Genomic DNA, 22,789 nt, shown 5'->3' on the forward strand with positions numbered 1-22,789 from the left:
CACATATTTTATTCAATAAAATATAATATTCATGTATTTTAATTTTTAATAATTTTTTATTATAAAATATTTGCGATGAATAATAATATTTTAATTAGAGATTGTAGAGACTAAAAGATAAATATTTATTTTAGAAAAAAGAAAAACTTTGGAAGAATCCATAAAAGGACTAGCTGCGGAAATTAATTTTCTCACTTTTTACGATGGAATCACATTTTTAGGGGTGTTTTGATTCATGTCATATTATATATTTCGGCATAACATTTTTTTTAAAAAAAAAGGGAAATTTCCTGATCTTCTTTCGCACGCATCCCAATCTTAAATTCTAACACAACATTCTTATGTTTGGTTTAGAAACATCATCTTGAGACATTAATTTTACATTCTTAATGTGCCAAAATTTCATAAAATAGAGATAATTTCAATTTCAACTTTTCCTTAAGCAATGTAAAATTCCAAGGATAGTATTTATTTCATGAAATTTTTATACTTCTTTTTTTTTATATATTAAGTAAATACATTGTACATATATTTTTAAAAATTACTATTACTTAATATATTAATAAAAATAAAATAAAATTATTGATTATCATATTTAATAAAATAGTATATTAACCAAATTTACAAATTATTTAAAATACTTTTTCATAAAAAATTATAGGTAGTAATAAAATAAAAGAAATCAAAATTAATCTATTCAAATAGGCCCGGCTCAAAGGCCCGCCTGAAAAGTGAGAAGGTTTGGGTAAAAACATAAGCTCGAAAAATAGGTTTGGGAAAAAATAAGGCCCGTTTAGAAAACAGGTCGGGCCTCGAGTAAGGCTTTTTTAGCTCGAGCCCGACCCATCCCGAATATCCAAAAAATAAAAAAGCTGTTGTTTTTTTTACTATTTTCTTTTTTTATTGTTTTGTTGCTATTTTCTTTTTCTTTTTTTTTTACTATTTTGCTACCATTTCACTATTATATTGCTATTATTTTGTTATTATTGTTTGGATATTATATAACTATTGTTTTATTGTTAATTTTGTTACTATTTTAGAGACATTTACTTGTTAAGTTGCACCTATCTTAGTGTTATTTAAGTTTTCATATTTTTTAAAAATTTATTTTCAATTTGCTGAGAAACATTTACTTTGGTGCTTTTAGTATTTTTAATATATTATAATTTTTTAAAAATAATATAAAAAAGTAATACAATCAAGTCAGGCTAGGCCCGAGTCTTAGCATTTTTATCCGAGCCAAGCTCAAGCCTAGCAAACGGGCCTAAAATTTTGGTTGAGTCCGACCTGGCCCATGGACACCTCTATTAAATAATAAAGTAAAGTTTATATTTAAAGAAAAATTAATATATTAATTATAATAATGCTATATTAAATGTAAAATTTAGGGTTATGAAACAAAAATAAGAACATAAAGTTTTAGAATTCAATGGAAGAGCTCCATGAATTTTTAATAAAATATACTTTTAAGTAATTTTATATTATGTCAACCAAATAACAAAATCTTATATTTTAGATAATTGAACCAAATATGGTAATATATCATTCCTAGCAATGTATCAAATAATCTTATATTCTAATAATTATATTATCGGAAGTAATCTCATATTCTATTAACTAAACATTCTTATGATTTGTGAGAAAGTAATTTCCAAGAGATTGTTACATTCTAAGGAAAGTAATTAAATTTCAATATATAAATGTTAGAATCACATTCCAAATTGATTGCTTGAGTTCTTAAATTAACATTGATATTTTAAAATAAATCTAATTGATTTCAAGTTAAATGTTTTGTTGAGTCCAAATTGGTATTTGAAAGCAGAAAGTAAGAAGTGTTTAGAGCAGTTCTAACTGCTTTGGGCACCAAGAATGAAAAGTGTAGAAAACATAAGAACAAACAATTTACTTACGCAATTCAATTTCCCTACATTTATGAGGCCTTATCCAAAGAGAATATTCACTATCTTACTACCATGTACTATAAGTGTTTCTAAGCTCTAACACTCACTAATTCAGACTACATTTAAAGAAGTCGCACACTTGATTATTTTCACTCAATGCGCTCACATAAACATTTCAGAATGAACAAAATAAAATACTCTTTCAATTCAATACAAAACCTATACAAGTCTCCACAATATATAAACAAGTCAAACTTACTAACATATTACATCTTTTACAATCAATTTCCCTCGAATTAAGCAAGATAACATGCACAAAGAATATCTTCAAAACAACAGAAGATAAGTCTTGAATATTTAGAATATACATTCTGCTTTAGCCCGATTCACTTGTTCCTACTTCACAATCATGAGAAGTTGATTACTTTGGTCTAAATTAAAAAATTATCTCCAAATAAATTGTTATGAGCAAAAAGTGGTACTATTAATTTGCACTAATCTGGAAACTAGTTGATACACAGCTTGAAAAATAGCTCAATAGATTTAACATATATTAGGTTAAAATTTAGATTTAATTCAAGAATTATTGTTTAATTATACCTCGAATTTCTCAAGTGATATTTAGTCAAGTAATTCAAAAAGTGTAGTTGCCAAATCGAACTACTTACCTCTAAACCGTAACTTGAATTATTATTATTATTTTTCTTTAATGAAGCTCTTTTTTAAGTTGACTGGTAAGATTGAATTTACTATTTATTTTGTATTAAAAATAATAATATTTATTCATTCACCAAATAATAATAATATTTATATTTATTGATAATATTAATATAAATTTATCCCTTAAATCGTATTTTAGTATCCGTCACTATTTATATTAATATAAGAAATATTTTAATTATCAAGAACTTTACTCAATCAAATTCAACCTACTAAACTAAACAAAGAATGGGTATGTATAAGCTTAACCTATATATATATAAATTTGTCATCAACAAATTAAGCTACCATGAATTTGACTAACTGGTTGCTGCCAACTAGTCTTTAGAAGCATCACCTTGCAGTTTCTTTTCCCACCTCTCAAAGTATTATATGCATATAAACAATTAATAAAATAAATAATATTTATATCCAAATAGAGTAAGTTTCAAACCTAATTAAACAACCTATGGTTTTGGTAACCGCTATATATAATAATTAGTAGAATAGGAAAGGGTTGTACATTCTTGAATTTGAATCCTCACTTATAGAGTTATACAAAAGTGGTTAAAGTATTATAGAGGTCTTTTATTAGAAGTGAAATTATATTTTATTTTTTTATTTAAAAATAAGTAAATTAGTATTTATATGTTGGATCAAATAGTAATTTGGTAAAAATCCATTCAATTTTACTCAGTTTTTAACAGTAGAAATGGATGAAATTAACAGAAGAGCCGGTTTACTTTTTAATCTAATGTACAAGGACTAATTTGTTCTTTTTTTAATAAAGGAAGCAAAATGCAATCCAAATCTTAATATAAAAACTTCTATAATACTTTTATCTACAAAATTTGAATCTTAAATATTTCAATGTCATATTTTAAGAGTAGCCATGAACAAACTAAGCTCAATAATGAGTTCAAAACTATAAATAATTTGAAGGTTTTAACTTTGATCAAAACAATGTAACAAAATACATATAAACATAATTCTCATAGTTACTTTTGTGAACTTATGATTCATATGTTTATACAATTCCAAAATATAATCGTAACGAATTTCAATTAATTTTCACATTCACATTTTTGCCTACCCATTTATATTTAAATTCAAAATCTCAAATTTATATTCTAAAAAAGAAATTTTACAAGACGAGTTTTTTAAGTGACATATTAGGCTTTCGTCACCAAAACAATGCATACGTCAAGATATTTTTATAAGACATTAGTAAAAATTCATCAAAAATGTTTTAGTCATTGTATTATGATTAAGTTTCGGATTCAATTATTGTACCCTAATTTAATTATTTTTAATCTTTATGTAATATTATCACATGTATTATATAATGTCAACTTATTATTTTCATGTAATATTAAAAATGTGTCATTTGAGTTAAGGGTTTAATAGCTACTTATAGAGTTATGATTGGAATTTTGAATATATAAAAAGTAAGTGGGCTAAAATAATATAATTAGAGAATATAGACTAAATCCACAACTTACGCATAGTATGAGATTAATAATAGAATTTGACCTAATGAATTAATCGCTATCATTTGGGTTAAGACTAAAATTTAAATTTTAAAAAGTTTAAAAACTAAAATTAATCAAATTAAAGTACAAAAACTAAATTCACGACTTACATATTTTACAAGAATTAATAATAAAATATAACCATCAAAACTCTTACTTTAGTGTCTTGAAAATATTATGTCAAGATTAGAGAGGGACGGAAATACTTTTAGTCTCCCCGTAAAAATATAAATTTGATGTATTGATAATATATAATTTAAATGGTACATTATTAAATTTAAGACTATTTTTAAGGTTTTTATCATATAAAATTTAAATAAAACGAAATGTATATTTATTATAGATGAATACAAAAAAAATATTATAGTCAATAATCTTTATATTTAGTGACAAAAACATTATATTATAAACATGAAATTTAAATTCGATCCGAGCAACCCTATACTCCTCCGATTATTAAAAGAAAAATTTACTATAAATAGTCATTGAGAATAAATTATATAAAAAAGAAATAAAGTCGTAAAACTTCTGTACATGGTAATGGACCCATTTAAATGGGGTGGTTAAGGACATGTCTGGACCATTGCCTTGAAGTTCAAAAAATTTTCAAAGTTCAGATAATGTTCATTGGTGACAATTCCGAGGCAATTGACAAAGAATTTGCTTCCCAAAAGTTGGACTCTAATTTATGTGTAAACTATAAAATATTGGTCAACGAAACTAGAATTATATTGAATTGTATGTATTGGTCTACCAAATAACAAACAGTCAAATATCTATTTTCTTTGTTCGAAGTTATAAAATCTAATTTTTGGACAACATATTGGATTAAATTTTCATAACCTTCCCCTTTTTTCCCCTATGCTGCATAAATAGATTTCTTCATGATGTTTGTAGACAAGTATATCGTGTTACATTTTACGTCATATTAATAATTATTTTTTTGTGTTTTAAGTGTCGAAAATGATAAGATGTAGTTTTTTATTGCATATAGCCGCAGATTTGTTCATGAACACAAGCAATATTTTTTTACCCGTAATTGATTGGGTTTAAGGATATTTCACATTTCAGACCAAAAGGATTTGAATTACTATTTATGCAATAAATTTTTTTATTTATTTAAGCTTAACTACAAAATTGATATAAAAATCTTAATATTAGTTTGAAAGTGAAAAGTGAAATTAACACCTCTACTAAAAAACTAGTTAATCCCCATACTTTCACCTAAGTAAACCATATATAAATATACTGGCCTGAATATCAAATAATGACGTGAAAATAATAAAACATATGATGTGGGCAAAAGAAATAATAAAATACTTGAAATATGAACAAAATACCACAAATTTGATGGCATTTTAAACAATAGTATGTTTAAGCAACACAGTGGACTTGCATTTTCGACAAAATAGTATTAGACCTTCCTTCCCAAAGCTTATTTTACTTACCACTATGACGACTTAATGACATAATGAGCAATCATAAAGAACTGAATCTATTGAACATCTACCGAGGATGGGTAAAACCGAAACCAGATCAAGCCGATGCAAAGACCGAATCATCAAACAAGAGTTGGTGACATATTTAGAAGGAAAATGAGTCACTTCAAAGAAAGCTGACTCGAAAATCTCTTCCATGAGTTCAGCTTCTTAGAATATCTATTCAAAGTAATACATTCTATTGTACTTAGTTCTAAGTAAATCCCAAAATTATATCAGGCCGATGCAAGATCGAATCATAAAAAGCAAGAGCTAGCAACATATTTAAACGGAAAATGAGTCACTTCGGAGAAAGCTGATTCAGACTTTCCTTTAAGTGAAAAGTAAAGATCCATGAATTCAGCTTCTTAGAATAACTATTCTGTATCTATGGCTACTGGAAGTACCGCATTCTATTGTACTCAGTTCCAAGTAAAACTAAATTACATCAAGGCAATGCAAGATTGAAATGAGCCGCTTCAATGAAAGCAGAGTCGAAAATTTTTTCTAGGTGAAGATTCATTAATTCAGCTTCTTAGAATATCTGTTCTATGTTTATAGGAATAAAAACTACTACTTCCTAATGTACTTAAAGTTCAAGTAAAATCAAAATCAGATCGAGCCAACGGAAGATCAAATCATAAAAGTATTTAAATGGAAAATGAATGGCTTTGAAGAAAGCTGACTCAAAAATTTCTTCAAAAGTGAAAGGTGATGTGAAGATGAATATATTCTTCTTGGAATATCTATATTGAAAGTACTACATACTAATGCACTTAAAGTTCCAAGCAAAACTGAAATTCAGTTGACTCAATGAAAAATCAAATCATAAAAACAAGAGTTTATAACATATTTAAAAGGAAAATGAGTCGCTCTGAAGAATGCTGAAATTTTCTTCGAAGTGAAAGGCGAATATCGCAAATTCAGCTTCTGAGAATATCTATTCTATATCTATAGCTATTCAAAGAACTACATTCTAATGTACTCACTGTTCCAAGAGTCTTATTAGTTAATTATCTCTTTTATTTATTCTAACACGATAATATAAACTTGTAGCAAAATACCTTTTACAAAAAACCAAGAGGACTATTGTAGTTCAATACGGATTACTCATCATGTATTGGCTTTCAGGAGTATTTATGAGCTTTGAATGTCAATTTTGGTTGGCGGATGTCATCTTGACTCTGAATCAACCGAATCTCTAAGCTGCTGGATTTTGAATCAAATCCAGCACTTGTATAGGCATTCAATGTCCTCTGCAAAAGTGCCTATATGAAAGTTGAAACATGAATTAAATATGATTTTTAACATAAACCATTCACTCAGAACAAAACTGCAAGGGTTTTGTTGATTAAAAATGCTGAATCAAACTGCACAAGATAAAGGTAGCTTTGCCCTCATATGTGAGGTTCAAATCAAACCCTCAAATTGTAAGGAGCTTGAGCTTAATTTGTTGACGTTCCAATAAAGCTGCGCAAGATAAAAGGTAGTTTTTCCCTCATATATAGGGGTAAATCGAGTCGAGTCAAGCTCAAACCATAAGAAGCTCAAGCTTAACTTCAAATTCAAGGCTTGAAAATAGACTCAAGCTCGATGAAGTTTCACTTTTAAAGCTTAAGCTTAATTCAAGAAAAATGTCAAACTGCTTGAGCTCACTTGATTAGGTTTGACTAAGTCTTTTACCTGGTAAAAAATAAGTATGACTCTCATGCTTAACTTCAAACTCAATTATTTATTTCAAGTTGAGAAATTTTTTTTAAAGAACTAATTAATAATAAAAAAATATTAAAAATAAAAAATCCAATTAAGCTTACGAGCTACTCAAGTCAAACACTAAAATACTCAGATTCGCAAGGATATAAATGATGCATTATGTTACTCTGATTATAGATACAAGAAAAAACCCTCAAGATTATAACAATCAATACCTGCAAACTCGACACTGCAAGCTCTGCTGCCTTATCAAGGTTGTCAGGATATTTCTGAGCAGAGCAAAAGGCATATGTCTAAGAAACTATACTTTAATATACTGATTTCAAGGCAGGAGTAAAAACAAGAAAGTTACATTACTCCACCCAAGTAGAAGTGCGGTCATTAGATCTCCTGTTCCCTACAAAACATTTGGATGTTCATCAACATAATTTCCAACGAAGAATGAAGTACAACTAATAAAAGAGAACAGAACATCAATATCCTACTATAGTCGCAAATAAAGCTCACATGCAAGCAGAAGTGACCGTAATTTATGAAACTTCATGATCTAAAAGAGAGGGAACAACTGAAATGCATTTTTCTTTCTTTTAAGTAATTCTTTAAAGTGGATGACCAAGCCTTCTAGCAGGATTAATTGCACATGTAGTAGTGAAGCCTTAGTTTGTACTATTCAAGAGTTAAAAAATTATCAGAAAGTTTAAAAGATATTCCATATGGAGTTCAAGTTCCACCGATAATGTAATATATCAAGGGAACATATGCAGATATCTATAATGGCCCTAATAGGTCTAGAGATCTACTATCTAACCCAATACTCCGTGGCTCTTTCAAGGATACAATTTCCATATATAAAATGCCGGGTTCGCAATCTTAGTAGAGGTCATTACTATATAGCAGTTTGGTTAAATTGTGGAAAACAAAATGCTGCTTCAATTACTAATCCAGAAAACTACTCTGTCATCGCAATCCCAGAATCTTCAGTCTATTTCAACCCCAAGAATAAAACTAAAGCCTGAGTAGACAATTCCTTGAATCTGTCTTATGCCACTTCCTCACAACAGCTTAAAATAAAACTGTTATGCTATGCACATAACAAATGGTTATACTTTGGCCTTTTTCAAAGCAGCTCAAAGATTTGATTTCAAGACTTAAACCGAAAGCTCTGAAGTTCCAATCTTGTGTAGGCAGAAGACGATAGAGGGTCCATGTGTACAAAAAACTAGTAGCACCTCCCTCCAAATGTTCTGGTTTTCATTGAATTGCACAAACTTTAGAAGCAAGCCAGTAGTTCATTTAATTGAATGTTTTTACTTTATAAAAAGTTGTTTTTTTGCCTTTTTGTAGCTTTTAACAAAATTAGGTATAAAAGCTGAAGTAACAGTACTTTCTTAATTTTTTATTCATAACTGGATAAACAGTTTGTAAGAGGATGAAAGTAAGTGTCAGAAAAGCACTGGTTTAAGGTCAAACTTTGGGTCCAAAACTCAGCAACAACTAGGCTTTCTAACAATCCCAGGTATCAACACAAACAACCATAAGAGGAATGGTGAGCAAAAAACAAGATAGAATAGCCTCAAGACTAAATTCTCAAAATATGGAAAGGTTCATGCTCAATTTACAACAGGAAACTTCGCATACCGTAAAATATGCAGGAATTCTTGGTATGACAATCTTAAACTGCTCAGGAGCTTGTTTCTATCAAACCAACACCACAATAAACGGAGACAAGCTTGTCAGCAGGCTTGACCAGTTAAGAATAAGACAAAATAACCAACCTAAAGGGTGTATTAACTTACACATGAAAAAAAGGCATAAAAAACAAAGCAAACTTATTTCTTGTTGCATATTTTGCAGATATTTATGAATCTATAAATCATATTGGAGTCAAACATTACCTCAGGGTAAAAAAAATTTAAAGTGAGTGTGATCAGAAGCAAAAACCATAAATTCTACCAGTTGAATGTTGATTTTATAATTTCATTTGGTACAGAGAAAAGAATCACTTTCATTTACTGCAACAGTTTATTTCTCTTAACCCCTCCCCCCCCCCCAACCCAACAAAAAAAAAAAAAGGATCAAAAAGAGTAGCAAATACATTTTTTTATACAAGTGCTGTTTGGAGGTAAATAGCAATCAATGATAAATATGAACTAGTCATTTTCATTCAGCCAAACTTCATACACCGCATTGCAATAACATTAATTAGGAAATATCTCAACTTCGAATAAGTTCACTTTGTAAATGGTACAAATTTATGAATGAGGTACTTTATTTCTTACTCTCTAATTTTACTCTTTAAATTTCACAAAAGCTAGAGGGTGGCCCAACCAAACCAATGCTGTTTTTATGAAAAAGAAGTGATATTCTACATGTTGGTAAAGTAATGGAAAATTTTATCTACTCTTATGAAAGCAGAAATCCTGTTAAGCGTACAGATACAGTGAGACAGATATTCAAGTTGAAGTGAAGGGAGGTACCACTTTTCTCTTCTCAGTATAAAGCATGCATGTGAAATTCTTAATACCTACTAGAGTCATGGTAGCTAAGAGTCTTATATTGATATCCTTAATCTTTTTATCATAATGAACCCACAATGATCAATTCTATGGTAGCACAGATGGTATTGGTAGGATGCTAACCCTAAAATCCATTATATGCTTCCTTATTTCAGAACAAAATATCAGAAACTTATACCCTATACTTTTACAGTGTCACTCCTTCGTCAACAGAATACAAAATATTCAGCCCTCCTTTGAATCTTCAACTCACTAGGAAAGACACTTAAAAATCAGGACACAGTCCTCTAACCAAATATATATCTTTATAACAAAATATTAACACAAACAAGAAGCGGAAATTTCATGAAAAAAATGTCTGTTTACACCTTCTCAGTTCTGAAACATGTTTAAAAAATGCACCAGATACAAATGACAGATTTTTAAATGAACCTGCAGCTTTAAATGTGAAGTCAAGCAGATCACATTCAGCAAAAGACTACCTTATCTTTCTGATGACTGCCAATGAGAAGAAGATTACCATCTATATTGATGCTAGTAATCACAACCTGAGACAATCAAAATTAACAGAAAATGGTGTGAAGGCTATATGAGAACTAAGTTCTAAAGGCAGGAGCTAAACTGTGGAATGAACCATATAATTCTATATGTACAGAAAGATATTGCTAGGTTTTCTTATGACTTCAAAAGAAAAACTGGACTGCAAGAGACCACCAAAAAAAAAAAAAAACAGTAGATTTATTATAAAGTAATTTTCCACCAATCATAATATGAGCCACAGAACCCATTCTACCTTCTTCCCATACAAATTGCAAAAGTTATTTGAGAACAACGGACTACTATCATCTTCTCCAAGTATCTACATCTGCATGTTTGTGTCTCTACACTCTACGCACATTTTAGGAATAAGAAAATTTCCATACTTAATTTTGAGTTCAAATTGTATGATATGAGCTCTAAAGCAGATTTACATCCCATCAAACCCTAACTTGTTTTTATGTTAGTCTTAAATCTGTCTGTAATCATTTAACCGTTGCCAGAAAATCTGCCCCAGTTTAAATTACATTTCTTTTTCATAAGGTTCTAACAATGGAAAAGAAAAAAATTACTCAGCCTTACACTAGATTCATAGTGATAAGGGAGAATAAACTAAGAAAACTGGTTTTTGTGTAGAAATTTTTAAGCCTTGAATAGGTACAAAATGCAGGAAGGAAAACACACACACAACCTTTGAAGGCCCAGCAGCATGAAGAATCTTGCATGCTTTCCGACCATCTGTTTCAGAACCAATCCTGCAGCAACAATATATTCTAAGAAACTGCAACAGAAAGATGCAGCAAAAGAAGGCTTACTACCATGAAATATCACAAGACAGAGGTCTCAAATAGTAACTCCATTCTGATACAAATTACCATCAAAGCAAAATTGATATAAGGTTTAAATCCTAGAGCAACATATAGGAACACTTGGTGCAGAGAGAGATAACCAAGAGAACATTCTCGTGCAACCTTACGAGACAGACAAGAAAAAGAATACAGGTTGAAAAGAAAACAAACCAAAAACCTCTTTTTAGACCCAAGAAAAAACAAGTTGGACAGTCTCTGGAATGCCTGAAGAAAGAAACTCTCCTTTTAGCCAATATCAAGGATGTCAACTCCTAGCAGGCCAGATTGCATTTTCATTTTTTCAAAGCACGTCCACCCCACAATAGGGTAAATAAAAGCCAATAATCGCTAAAGAGGGCATAGCCGTATAAGCCTACAAATTTTTTGTTTATGGTCCTATTTCTCTGGTAACAATCTATTCATTTGCACTTTAAAAATTTGCTTATCCTGATTCAGCTTTGAACCCGGTGGTTTTGCCAGCAGACAATTATCAAAATGGCGGATGCATGTATAATAATACTAACAACAACAACAATGATACAATTTAAAACTGAAAGGTTACAATCAAGCATACATGAAAGAACTGCTTGTTTTGGGTTTCTTTCGTTCCTATTAATTATCCAAACCTGAAAATCGAAGAACCACTTGTCAAAAAGCATGACTCTACATCTCATGGTTTATAAAGATGAAATTTTCTTCAAAAGATCTAGTTTGTAAATGAAGCTATATGAAACCCCAGAAACGCTTCTGTTGACATCCCAATGAACTATAATCAGTGATTCGTATGACCTCTGACTCTAAGCCATACCAGTTATCCCACTCCCTAAATGGTATCTATTTTGTCTTTTGCGCCATGCAAGGGGAAGATAAACCAAGCAATTGCCTTGAAATCATACTGATGCATTGCATTAAACATAAACAAATACAACATTGAAAAATCCGGCTCTTTCGAAAATATAAGGCTTGAGAATTCAGATTTCGGGAATCTTATTTTAGTTCAAATTTTCTAAGATATCAACAATTCTGCCTTCTACATGCAGCTACCGAAGTCCCAAAAGGTTCCCAAGAAAGCGTAAGCTAAAAGGAAACAACATGATTGTATACAGACAATGGAATTTTACAACATAGCAAATGGACTTCAACTATTTTTATCATATAGTCGAAAATACCTCAATTTAGTCAACAGTTCTGCTTCAAACTGGTTAGGAGTCAACATTGAAGCCACTGGGACAACCTAACCATAAGGAGTGTTACTAAGAAGTTTAACAAGTTTCCAACTATATAAGTTAAACAACTAATTGTGCATCAAGATAATTATGTATATTTCTTCTAATATGAATAAACAATTTACTGCTATTTAAGCTCCCAATTTAAAAGTGTAATAAACTAATACATCAAAAGAGCAATTCCTGATTGTTTACTGTATATCAAAGTATGAAATAACCAAATCAGCACAAAGGATATAGAAAAGGAACACTTGGAAGGTTTCAGACAAAGATTGATCACTCACCTTTTCACGATATACTGATACTAGATCTTCAGGAACATAAAGCTTTCCTTCATCACCCATCACTGGATCACAAACTAGAGAAAAAATGCCATGTCTTAGAAAAAAAGGGTATCCCCTTTGTTTTGCCTTTTTCTTTTTTGGTGGTGAGGGGTGTACAGTGGGTGGGGGGTGGGCAGTGTATATCAAGCATTATTGAATACCAGACAATGCTCCAAGTGGAAAGAATTTTATTCAGCATCAGATATAGTAAAGAAAAAGGATGAGGAATTTTTTTCTAGATCCATCAAGGCAAGCTTTTTCATTTCATTGTTCCTTCAGTATTAGTTATTTTTGAAACTTACATTTCTGTCTCAAATTTGTAGTTTCACATTATGTGAACAAAAGATGAAGAATACAATGCCAATTATTTATATCGTTATGGATTTGAACAAATCATCTTCTGTAATCATGAGTTAAACTTATTTCAAAAAGGACAAAGCACATGCAAGCAAGTGAGCGAGCTTAAAATAAGGTCCAATAGCTTCTGGAGATTAGAGTAGACTTGCCATAAGTAAGATTTGGATTAATAGAGCGAAGCTTGTCTACAACCTCCAATACAGATTTTAAGAAAGAAACAGAGCCAATATAACCTGCAAATTCACCATGAAAAAAATGAAGCAATAGATATTGAAACAGTTAACACTGTTGGCATGGAAATGTGATGAATTTCAGGCGACAAAAAGCAAATTCGCTTGATGATTACAGAAACAGAGAAATAACAAGTGAATAGAAACAAACAGTTCTGCACAACTTTTTCTATACCAGAAATAAAGAATATCATTTACATTTCTGAGAGATGATTTGTAACATACAACTGCCCAGAATATTCAACTCTAATGTCTCAAAGCAATGATGAATTATCAACTCATTCAAATTAATTACCAATGAAAGCACAAATATATTAAAATGAAGTTGCATTTTAGTTATTTGTTAAATTTTTAATTGATTATGATTTTGCCTTTATACCATTTCTATTTACTTAGTAACTTTTGAGAAAGTGAAAAAAAGTCAACAAACAAAAGGAGCCTAAACAAATTAAGAGATTATTTAAATCAGAATTTGACCAGAATAAAATGATTTTTATATCATTCAAGCATTAATTGTTAAGAAACTATTATTTTTACACCATTAAGACATTCATTGATAAGAAACTATAACTTTAAATGCAATTTTCTCCCCCCCCCCGGGTCCGGTATCAAGTCAAATATCTAAAAATTAAAAAAGCTACATTAAAAAAAAAAGAATGAAAAAAAAAAAAATCCACTACAGAAGCATCCTAGTGAATACCTTTTTGTGACACAAATTACTAAATACACAACATAGGATGTCTTATTTACTTATTTTGTTTCCTTTCTCTATAGTGGGTAGATAATTCCAGAGAGAACCACTCATTTAACACAGAAGAGAATTTCTCTTCTTTGTAAATAAAGCTATATGTTCCTTTTCCTTTTAAATATTGTATAACAATCCTGTTTTCCCCCTCATAGATGAATATTATAACAATCTAGAGAATTTTATATCACGGAGAAGCTGTCATCGTCAAAGAGCAACCAGATATAAAATACCTGTTAGTAAATGGGTGTAGTACAATAAATTATTTGCTTCAAGGCCTTCTATTAAATCCAATAATTGTTGCCCGTTTAGAACTTGACCCTTAAAAGTTGGGTACCCTGCACAAATTTCAGATAGATTAAACTATGCTAGAAGATGCTGTATTTTGGTCAGAACACCAAACCAAAACTTATACAAATTTACAGCTGACAGCACTCCATATATCAGGTCTCAGAACTCTGAGACTTTCCCAGTAGTAGTATAAGCAGCTTGCCTGTATGATTTGAAAACTGTACTGAATTGATTGGATCCACATCATATCCTAATAGTTGAAGAGGAAAAACTGCTGACTTGTTACCAACATATCCCTAAGGAGGAAAAAAAAGAAGAGAAGAAATTAAGTTAGAATAACAACAGAACTTAATAGCAAAAGAGTAATATAGAAATGCTTTTTTTTTTCCACGAGGAAATTAGGTGAAGGTAAAACCAATCATACAATTACTTCACTTGTAAACTTCCAAGGATCCTTTAATTGTTAAAATGGAGAAAACAAGAATTTATTCCAAATGTTTTCAAAGATAGATAAGAATATTTCAGTGTACAGGTAATTCACGATATATTAAGAACATAAAACAAAATTTGTACCCAGCTCTTGATGATTGAAACAATTATTAGATAGATATTAAGTGCTACAACAAGACAGATAGTGATCGAAGCCAGAGCATTTTCTACTTATAGTACGAATCTAAGAACAAATGTAATTCTCTTAATGCACAGACATTGACGCAGATGAAAAAAAAAACAAATCATGCTGAAAACAGAATCAAGATTATCATACTGCCTTAAACATTTTCAACAACCAAACAAAGAATAAAAAAAAGTGCAAAGAGTAGAACAAAAGGAGAAGAAGTACCTGAACTGTGTGGGATTGAATGCTGAGAACTCTACCGGTATTTGATGGAAGAGCCAAGGATAAAATTGGAGGCGATGCCATTTCCGACTTCCTAAACAGCTAAACTGTTCCGATCTTTGACAAGTCCAATAAATTCTGAAATCAATTCAACATCATACAAATCACTAAAACAAAAAAGGATAAATTATAAATTAAATAAATTAAAAATTTCCAATGAATTTATTATTATCTTTGCAGTGAAATATTGAGTTTTTGTCATAAATAAAATGCCCAAATCAAAATTAGATATTTATTAATTAGTTTATATTAATTATTTGAAAAAAAATTAAAATCATAAAAAGGCAAAATAAGTTGTAAAGGGAAGAGTTATTTCCGTCCATGTACTAGAGATTTGAGAGAGAAGAAAGACAAAGAAAAAAAAGCAAGGGCATTTTGGGAAGATTAGGGGGAGAATTAATTTCTCCACTGGGATTCTTACGGCACAGTCGAGAAAAGGTCGAGCGTAGAGAATGCACCCACAGCGCAGGGCCAATGTACTTAAACAGCTTCCTAGACCGATTTGGACGCCAATGTCAACTCTGATGAAAAAGAAAAAAAAACTCTACTAAGACATCGAGTTCCAAGCTGTCCCGGCCTGATATGAGTTTTTTTTTTTCCTTTTCCGATCGACATCAGATTTTAGGACAAGGGAGGTTGGGTTTTTTAAATTAAAAATATTACGGATTGTTGAAGCTGATTCCTTTTTTCGGTTCTCACTTCCCAGTGAATACTTGTAATTTTTTTTTTTTAATTTATAAAACTTTACAAAGTATCTTTGGCTTATTTTTTGAAACAAATATAATGTTATAATAGTAAAAATAACCAAAACATATAAATTTTATCTGAAAATTTACGAGTAAAGAAAGAGAAATTTACTCTATTGAAAAAATACAATATAAAAAGAGTTCAACTACGTCTATTTTAAAGATTAAACAACTCTATTATAATTAATATCTAATGAAAAAATATAATTATATACGAATTCAACTTTTACAGTATAGTTTGATAAGGAAAAGCTATCTAAATTATTTTAAATTTTTTAATTAAATAAAAAATTAAAAGCTACCACATTGAAAGTTTTTCATTGTTAGTAAACCGAGTATGACCGACAAGTAGAACTCATATTAGTTATCATGATTTGAGATCCGCCCTTGTTATAATGGGAATAATTATTGGATACAAATCCATCGGTATTTTTGGCCCACGTCGGCATTTAATTTAGGGAACACAAGTCCAGCAACTGGTGGTGGCTACAAACACATATACAGATGGGGTCAGGGGTGAGGGGTCTATTGGCTCAAATGTGGGTACTAGAGGAATGTCTATCACTTTGATGCATGATACCATTGAAATCGATTCCAACATCGTTGAGGATTTCACAAATAGTGGAGATTCCATGGTGCTAGAAAAAGTAAGGGCAGATCTATAAATATCAAAATAATATATATCTAACACTTTTTATTATCTGATAATCATATAAAGTTTAATTAAATTTACAGTTAAATTGAATAAAACATCTAAATAAGAATTAAAACTTTTCCAATATTATTTTCTCGATTCACATTACTCGAATTTAAAATTTAAAAAATTATCAAGATCCTTACCCAATCACGAGTAATACCCAAAAATATTTTTTTCATTTTATCACCCTAGGCAAGATAATAAATATCATATTTGTGAATGTACCATTTTTATCTAATATTGGTATGTATTAATATCAGTTTGTTTCGCATATCATTTTAAATTTATCAATATTTTAAAATATATATATTATATATGTATATAAAATTTTTTATAAATATCAAAAATTAAATTAAATAAATCTTATGCTCATTAATTATATAAAATACTTTTCAATAAACTTCACTATATAAGATTAAACAAACTTAAAATAAACAAGGAAAAAATTATTTCGTAAATTAAATAATAAAAGCATTTCAATAACAATTTGTCATTTAAAAATTTAAATTTGTATAAAAAATCTAAAATAAATAATAAAAATTTTATTTTTACATTTATATTTATATTTCAAATTTTATTTTTTTACTGATTGGTATAGGTAAAATCAATTAGTATGCATTGGACCGCTCAGTATTAATTAGAATTTACACAAAAAAGAAATCTAAAATTTGTTGTTCAAGTTTACTACTAAAACAAAATATTTCAACTAATACAAATGATACCGAAACAGAATTGATTACCTTGCACCACATAGCTTAAAGTAATGTCCAAAGTAGAGGTGAGCAAAATCCGATTCGATTCAAAAAACTCGATAAAAAATTTTAAATTTTGAATTAAATAGTTCGAGTTATTTGAGTTAATCAAGCTATTCGGGTCAACTCGAATAAAAAATTAAGTTTTTTTGTTTAACTCGAATATGAATTACACAATTTAAGTTATACGAAAATTTGAATAAGAAAAGACAAAACTACGTCACTTTGATAAATGTTTACTTTTTAAAAAGTTAAAATTAAAAATAATTAAGTTAAAAGGCAAAACTACGTCGTTTTGATAAATGTTTACCCATTAAGTTAAAAGACTAAATCATTATATTTTTCATATAGTTAAATAATCTTGTGTTTTGTCTGCTAGTTAAATAATCGGTTCATCTAAACGCAACATTAACTATAAATAATAGGATTCATTAACTCGACTTGATTTGACTCAAAAATTTTTTGACTCAATTTGATTCAATTCGAAAAAAAATCAAATTGAGTTCCGTTGCTAAAATAGAATTTGTCAACTCAACTAACTCGAAAATTTTTTATTCGATTTGACTCGACTCGATCGAATACTCACCCCTAGTCCAAAGTGTTTACCTTTTGACAAGTGTTAATCTACCTTTGTGTTTGCTTTATTTTATTTTTTTACATTATAATACAATGGTTAAATTTCAGTTTTGTTAAAATTTAAATTTTAATCTCTATATTTCAATTTTTGATGTAGTTTGATATCTATATTTTAATAATGCCATTAGTAGGCTAAACCACCAATATTGTTAACAATTAAAGTACTAACACCGATTTTTCTTTAAGAATATTATTTCAACAAAAAAATTATTTTATCAACATGAGTTTGAATGAGTATTTTTAAGATTAAATCCGCATTGACATTTTATCTGAAATAGTTAAGAATGTTAATTATTTAGATTAACTAATGTTGTTATAATAGTATAGAGACCTAATTTTGCCTCAAAAAAGTATAGGAACTAAATATTAAATTTATACATAGTAAGGGACCAAATCCATAATATGACTAAAGACACTTTATACCTAACGCAAATTATACCAAATAAAAGTATAGGGATTAAAGTTCAAATTTAAGTATGTTAATGTGACCAGAACCATAATATATCTAAAAATAAATTGTAGCTAATACGATCATCCCTAATATATATAGTATAACAAAAAATTAAACATTTGATATTATCCAATCTAATTTTCATGGATTTATATATTGCAAATTCAACTATTAGATTTATTATTCGATATTGATTTGTAATGCATATGAATATGAATATGAGATAAAGAATGTTCACTACCCAAATTGACTTTCATTTTAATACAAAATTTTATTACTAAAATTCGAGTTGCCGATAGAAAATTTAATAGAAAAATTTTAATGATATTAAATTTTTAAATCCAAAAAATAAATAGATCAAATTTTTAAAAATAAAATGTTAAGATTAAATGAAAATATGTAACCTTAAAACTTTTACTCTCAATAATCCAATTCAAAGGCAACCCTTAATAATTTGACTGCCCGACTCTAACACACTACAAAATCTATTTAAATATCCACTTACGAGAAAAGTATGAACTCTTAGAACGTATTTCATCGTAATTCAAAACCTATCCATTTTAAAATACAAAAATTAATAGATTGGTGAAAGGCTTGTGTTCAAGTCGACTTCTATTTTTTATATTTAAATTTTAAATCTCTAATTTAAAATAAAAATTTAAATTTTTGTTCAATTTAAAAACAAGTGGACTCACCTAATTTATCTACTCATGCGTAAAAATAATCAACTAAATGTCAGTTGCTCTTAAAAAATTTGTGGAAAAATAATTTTAAAATTTTTAATTTAAAATTAAATTGTTTAGTATTGTTGCTAAATAAAATATTTTATTTTAAATAATTTATTATTATTTTAATATATAAATTTTAAATTTTAAATATTTACAAACAATTTAATATTATTTATTTGTAAATTTTAATTTGAATATATAATTTATATTTTAAATATTATTAAATTATAATATTATAAAGTTAAATATTATATATTATATATTTGAAATAAATTTCATAATATAAATATTACATTAAAGATAAAAAATGTTATTAGGAGCAAAGTTAAATCAAAAGCACTTTTAGCTTTGAAAAATGTATGTTTAGTATTGTTTATTACGGTAACTATTAAAATGGTCATTTTTGTTTGTCTCAAGTTACATTTTATTTATTTATGTTTAAAATATTACATTTTAGTCAGTTATGTTATTGTATTATAATATTTTAGTTACTGAGCCGCTAATTGCCATTAACGGTGTAATGAAAAGCTAAAATGACACATTAAATCATCATTTCAAATAAAAATTTTAGATTAAATTATACAATTGGTCCCTATATTTTTTTCATTTTAAGCAATTTTTTTTATTTTCTATTTTCTTTTACTTCTCCTCTATTTTCCTCTCTTCTTCATTTCTTTTAACTTAGTTTTTCTATATTTTCCATTTGTTAAAACTAGTCCACAAACTCGCCTCACACAAAAAAAATTAAATTGTTCAAAAAAATTAAAAGTACAGAGACTAATTTTAAGAAATGGAAAATATAAAAAAAAGTACGTTAAAAGAAATTGGGAAGTGAGGAAAAAGTAGAAGAGAATTGAAAAAAAAAGTTAAAAGAACATAAATGGAAAATTTTAAATTGCTTAAAATAAAAAAATATGGGATCGATTGTATAAATTAACTTAAAATTTTTATTTGAAATGATGATTTAACATGTCATATCAGCTTACCGTTATATCGTTAATGGCAATTAATGGCTTAGTGACTAGAATGTTACCACGCGATAACATAATAAGTGACTAAAATATAAACTGAGGTAAATAAAAGTGAGTATGTTGATAGTTTAGGCTTGTTTATTACTTGAGAAATAAAGTTTAAATATGTTAATCTGGATCAAATTTTACCTCCACGAAATGAACCTAACCAAAATTTGGATTCAAATAGGTCAAAGAATCTAAAACAAAAACAAAGAAAAGAGAAAAAATGAAAGATGAAAACCCAATTTGACGATAATCAAATCCACATAAAGATTAAGGTTACCACCAAAAAGAAAAAGGTTTTCGTAAGCTAAATATTAGAGGCAATTAAGACAGTGCCGCCATGTCTAAAAGTCAAAAGTTTCATCATATGACACCAACGGTTTAGTTTTACATACCAGGCAATGTTGGAGAAATCGCCGGGTCCTGAGAGATCCTCGGCGGATCTTGTCAACTCACGGCCTCAACCAAACGAGAGGCTACGGACGTACGGCCGCGTCGGGGCACTGGTTGGCTGCAGGATTTGGGGAGTGGGGGAGATGGGTATGGCGCCGGCGCTTGGAAGATACGAAGGAAATGAAAAACTCAATTACTCAACTATAAAAAGTAATAGGATTTGAATCAATATATTAAAATCAAAGTGTTGACTATTGAATTTGGAATATTGGATTAATAAAATATAATTCTAAAAATACTACATTTTTTAGAAAAATAAAAGAAACCTTAAATCGCCAGTCCGTCGAACCATTTCTGGCCGACCTCGTCAGCCCTTGACTGGCTCTCAAAGAACAATTGGTTGGCTGATGTGTTAACATTAAGCTTCTTTGTCCCTTCTTCTTGTTCGTTCATGTTTTTTTTGGATGGTGATGGTCTGAGTCTACGAGTTGGGTTCTTGGACGACGACTCGGTCTCAAGTTTTTTTGTGTATTGAAGAACAACCGAGTCAGCCATCATCCACGAACTCAGGATCTACCATGCCAAAACACATCTCTTCCATTTACAAAGCTTTCCAAACATAGCTTTCTCCCTTAAAAGAAATATAAACAGAGGTTATGTTCATGTTTTGTGTGAAAATTTTTGGATTTTAGATTCTATATTTCTCTCCCTGGAGTGCAAAAAGTAAAAGCGGGAGCTCGTCATCCATCACTGACGTCATCGGCCTGAGATAAAAAAAAAACAACACTTCATGAGTTAAGTTTGCGCTAATTTAATTAAAGAAATTGAAAAAATATTCTTTCAAAATTAAATTAAGTTATACCGTTAAAAAATATTTTAGTATTTTTATTTTAACAAAAATTAATAAAAATATATATGGGAAGATTTAAATATACCATTTGAATTAATAAAACCTTAAATTTACCTCTCAACTAAAATTTTATTTTGATGTTTTTTATTTTAATATGCACAATTCACTACCTTCATCAGTGATAATGTTGTTGATTAAATTAGTATCTCAAGTTAACTCGACACTCAAATTTGATGGCAACACCGTAATAAACAATTGTATTAATTTAGTATTCTTAATATGATTTATTTATGTGTTTAAATTTTGTTTTATTCACAATTTAACCTAATTTTTATCATTTTAATTTTGTATATATTTCATGCATTTCATTATTTGTTGTATATTTTTTTCAAACATATCCATGTGTTTTAAATACATAGTTTTCACATGCATACGCAAATAATAGAATTTCTAGTATTTTGATAATTATTTTTTGACATACAAAGAAAAAGTTAAAAAACAATATATTTATAAAAAGAGTAATTTGGAATTTTAAATTTTGAGTTGGAGTTATTTCGAATATGAATTTTCGTTGGAATTATTTTGAATTATGTAATTTTAGATCTTAAATATGTAAAGTTGAATTATTTTGAGTTTGAATAATTCAAGCTTGACATTTAAGGTATTTAAGCACAAATAATTTGGATACACATTTTATTAGAAATCAAATCTCATTTTGTTACTTTTTACTCAAAAAAATGAACAAAACAATCCTTCTACATTAGATCAAAGAGCACACTAATCTTTTCTGTTAAAAATTTTATCTATTCCTATTGTTAAAAGCTAGCGTGGTTGACGAAATAACCAGACAATTACACATGGTGTGTTACGTGTATCTCATGCTAATGTACAAGGTCCAGTATTTAACAGTAGAAATGGATAAAACTTTTAACAGAATAACCAGTTTATTCTTTGATCTAATATATAGAGAGTAACTTGCCAATTTTTTGAGTTGAGGGGTAAAATGCAATTTACTCTTAATACAAACGCCTTTACGATACTTTTTGCTCATTTTTGTTTTTGAAGTGTAATAAATATAGTATGATTATGAATACAAGTTCAAATAACTATAAGTTTCAAACTATTACAATATACACAGAGTAAAATCTGATATAATTCATATTAAAACTAATAAACTGGAATAAAACTTTCATACATTATGTGACTCAAAGACCTATATATATAAT

At 28.7% G+C, this 22,789-nt stretch overlaps 1 protein-coding gene across 4 annotated transcripts; it reads right to left on the reverse strand.

Annotated features, from left to right (window-relative positions):
- Positions 1-6,436: 6,436 nt before the first annotated feature.
- Positions 6,437-21,193, reverse strand: LOC107912709 (pyridoxal kinase). Of its 4 annotated transcripts, XM_016841016.2 has the most exons (14): positions 21,040-21,193; positions 20,716-20,874; positions 15,238-15,372; positions 14,599-14,692; positions 14,339-14,443; positions 13,280-13,363; positions 12,735-12,808; positions 12,394-12,458; positions 11,068-11,131; positions 10,322-10,387; positions 8,962-9,018; positions 7,676-7,720; positions 7,539-7,592; positions 6,437-6,878 (listed from the first exon to the last, which is right to left on the reverse strand). In XM_016841016.2, the coding sequence occupies exons 3-14, from the start codon at positions 15,316-15,318 to the stop codon at positions 6,738-6,740; spliced, it is 930 nt and encodes a 309-aa protein (XP_016696505.2). In that variant the 5' UTR covers positions 15,319-15,372; positions 20,716-20,874; positions 21,040-21,193; the 3' UTR covers positions 6,437-6,737. The 4 variants fall into 4 exon arrangements, with proteins under 4 accessions (XP_016696505.2, XP_016696503.2, XP_016696506.2 ...); XM_016841014.2 differs by lacking the exons at positions 20,716-20,874; positions 21,040-21,193 and adding an exon at positions 15,716-16,034; XM_016841017.2 differs by lacking the exons at positions 8,962-9,018; positions 20,716-20,874; positions 21,040-21,193 and adding an exon at positions 15,716-16,002.
- Between the last annotated feature and the right edge of the window lie 1,596 nt (positions 21,194-22,789).

Source organism: Gossypium hirsutum, chromosome A11, assembly GCF_007990345.1.
Source record: "Gossypium hirsutum isolate 1008001.06 chromosome A11, Gossypium_hirsutum_v2.1, whole genome shotgun sequence".
NCBI lineage: Eukaryota > Viridiplantae > Streptophyta > Magnoliopsida > Malvales > Malvaceae > Gossypium > Gossypium hirsutum.

Excerpts from the sequence above, each read along its gene's own strand:
- LOC107912709 (XM_016841016.2), bottom strand. The coding sequence starts at position 15,318 with ATGGCATCGCCTCCAATTTTATCCTTGGCTCTTCCATCAAATACCGGT. Across the intron at positions 13,364-14,338 it reads CTACACCCATTTACTAACAG|GTTATATTGGCTCTGTTTCT; the intron begins GTATTTTATATC and ends GTGAATTTGCAG. Across the intron at positions 7,721-8,961 it reads GAATTCCTGCATATTTTACG|GGAACAGGAGATCTAATGAC; the intron begins GTATGCGAAGTT and ends AATGTTTTGTAG.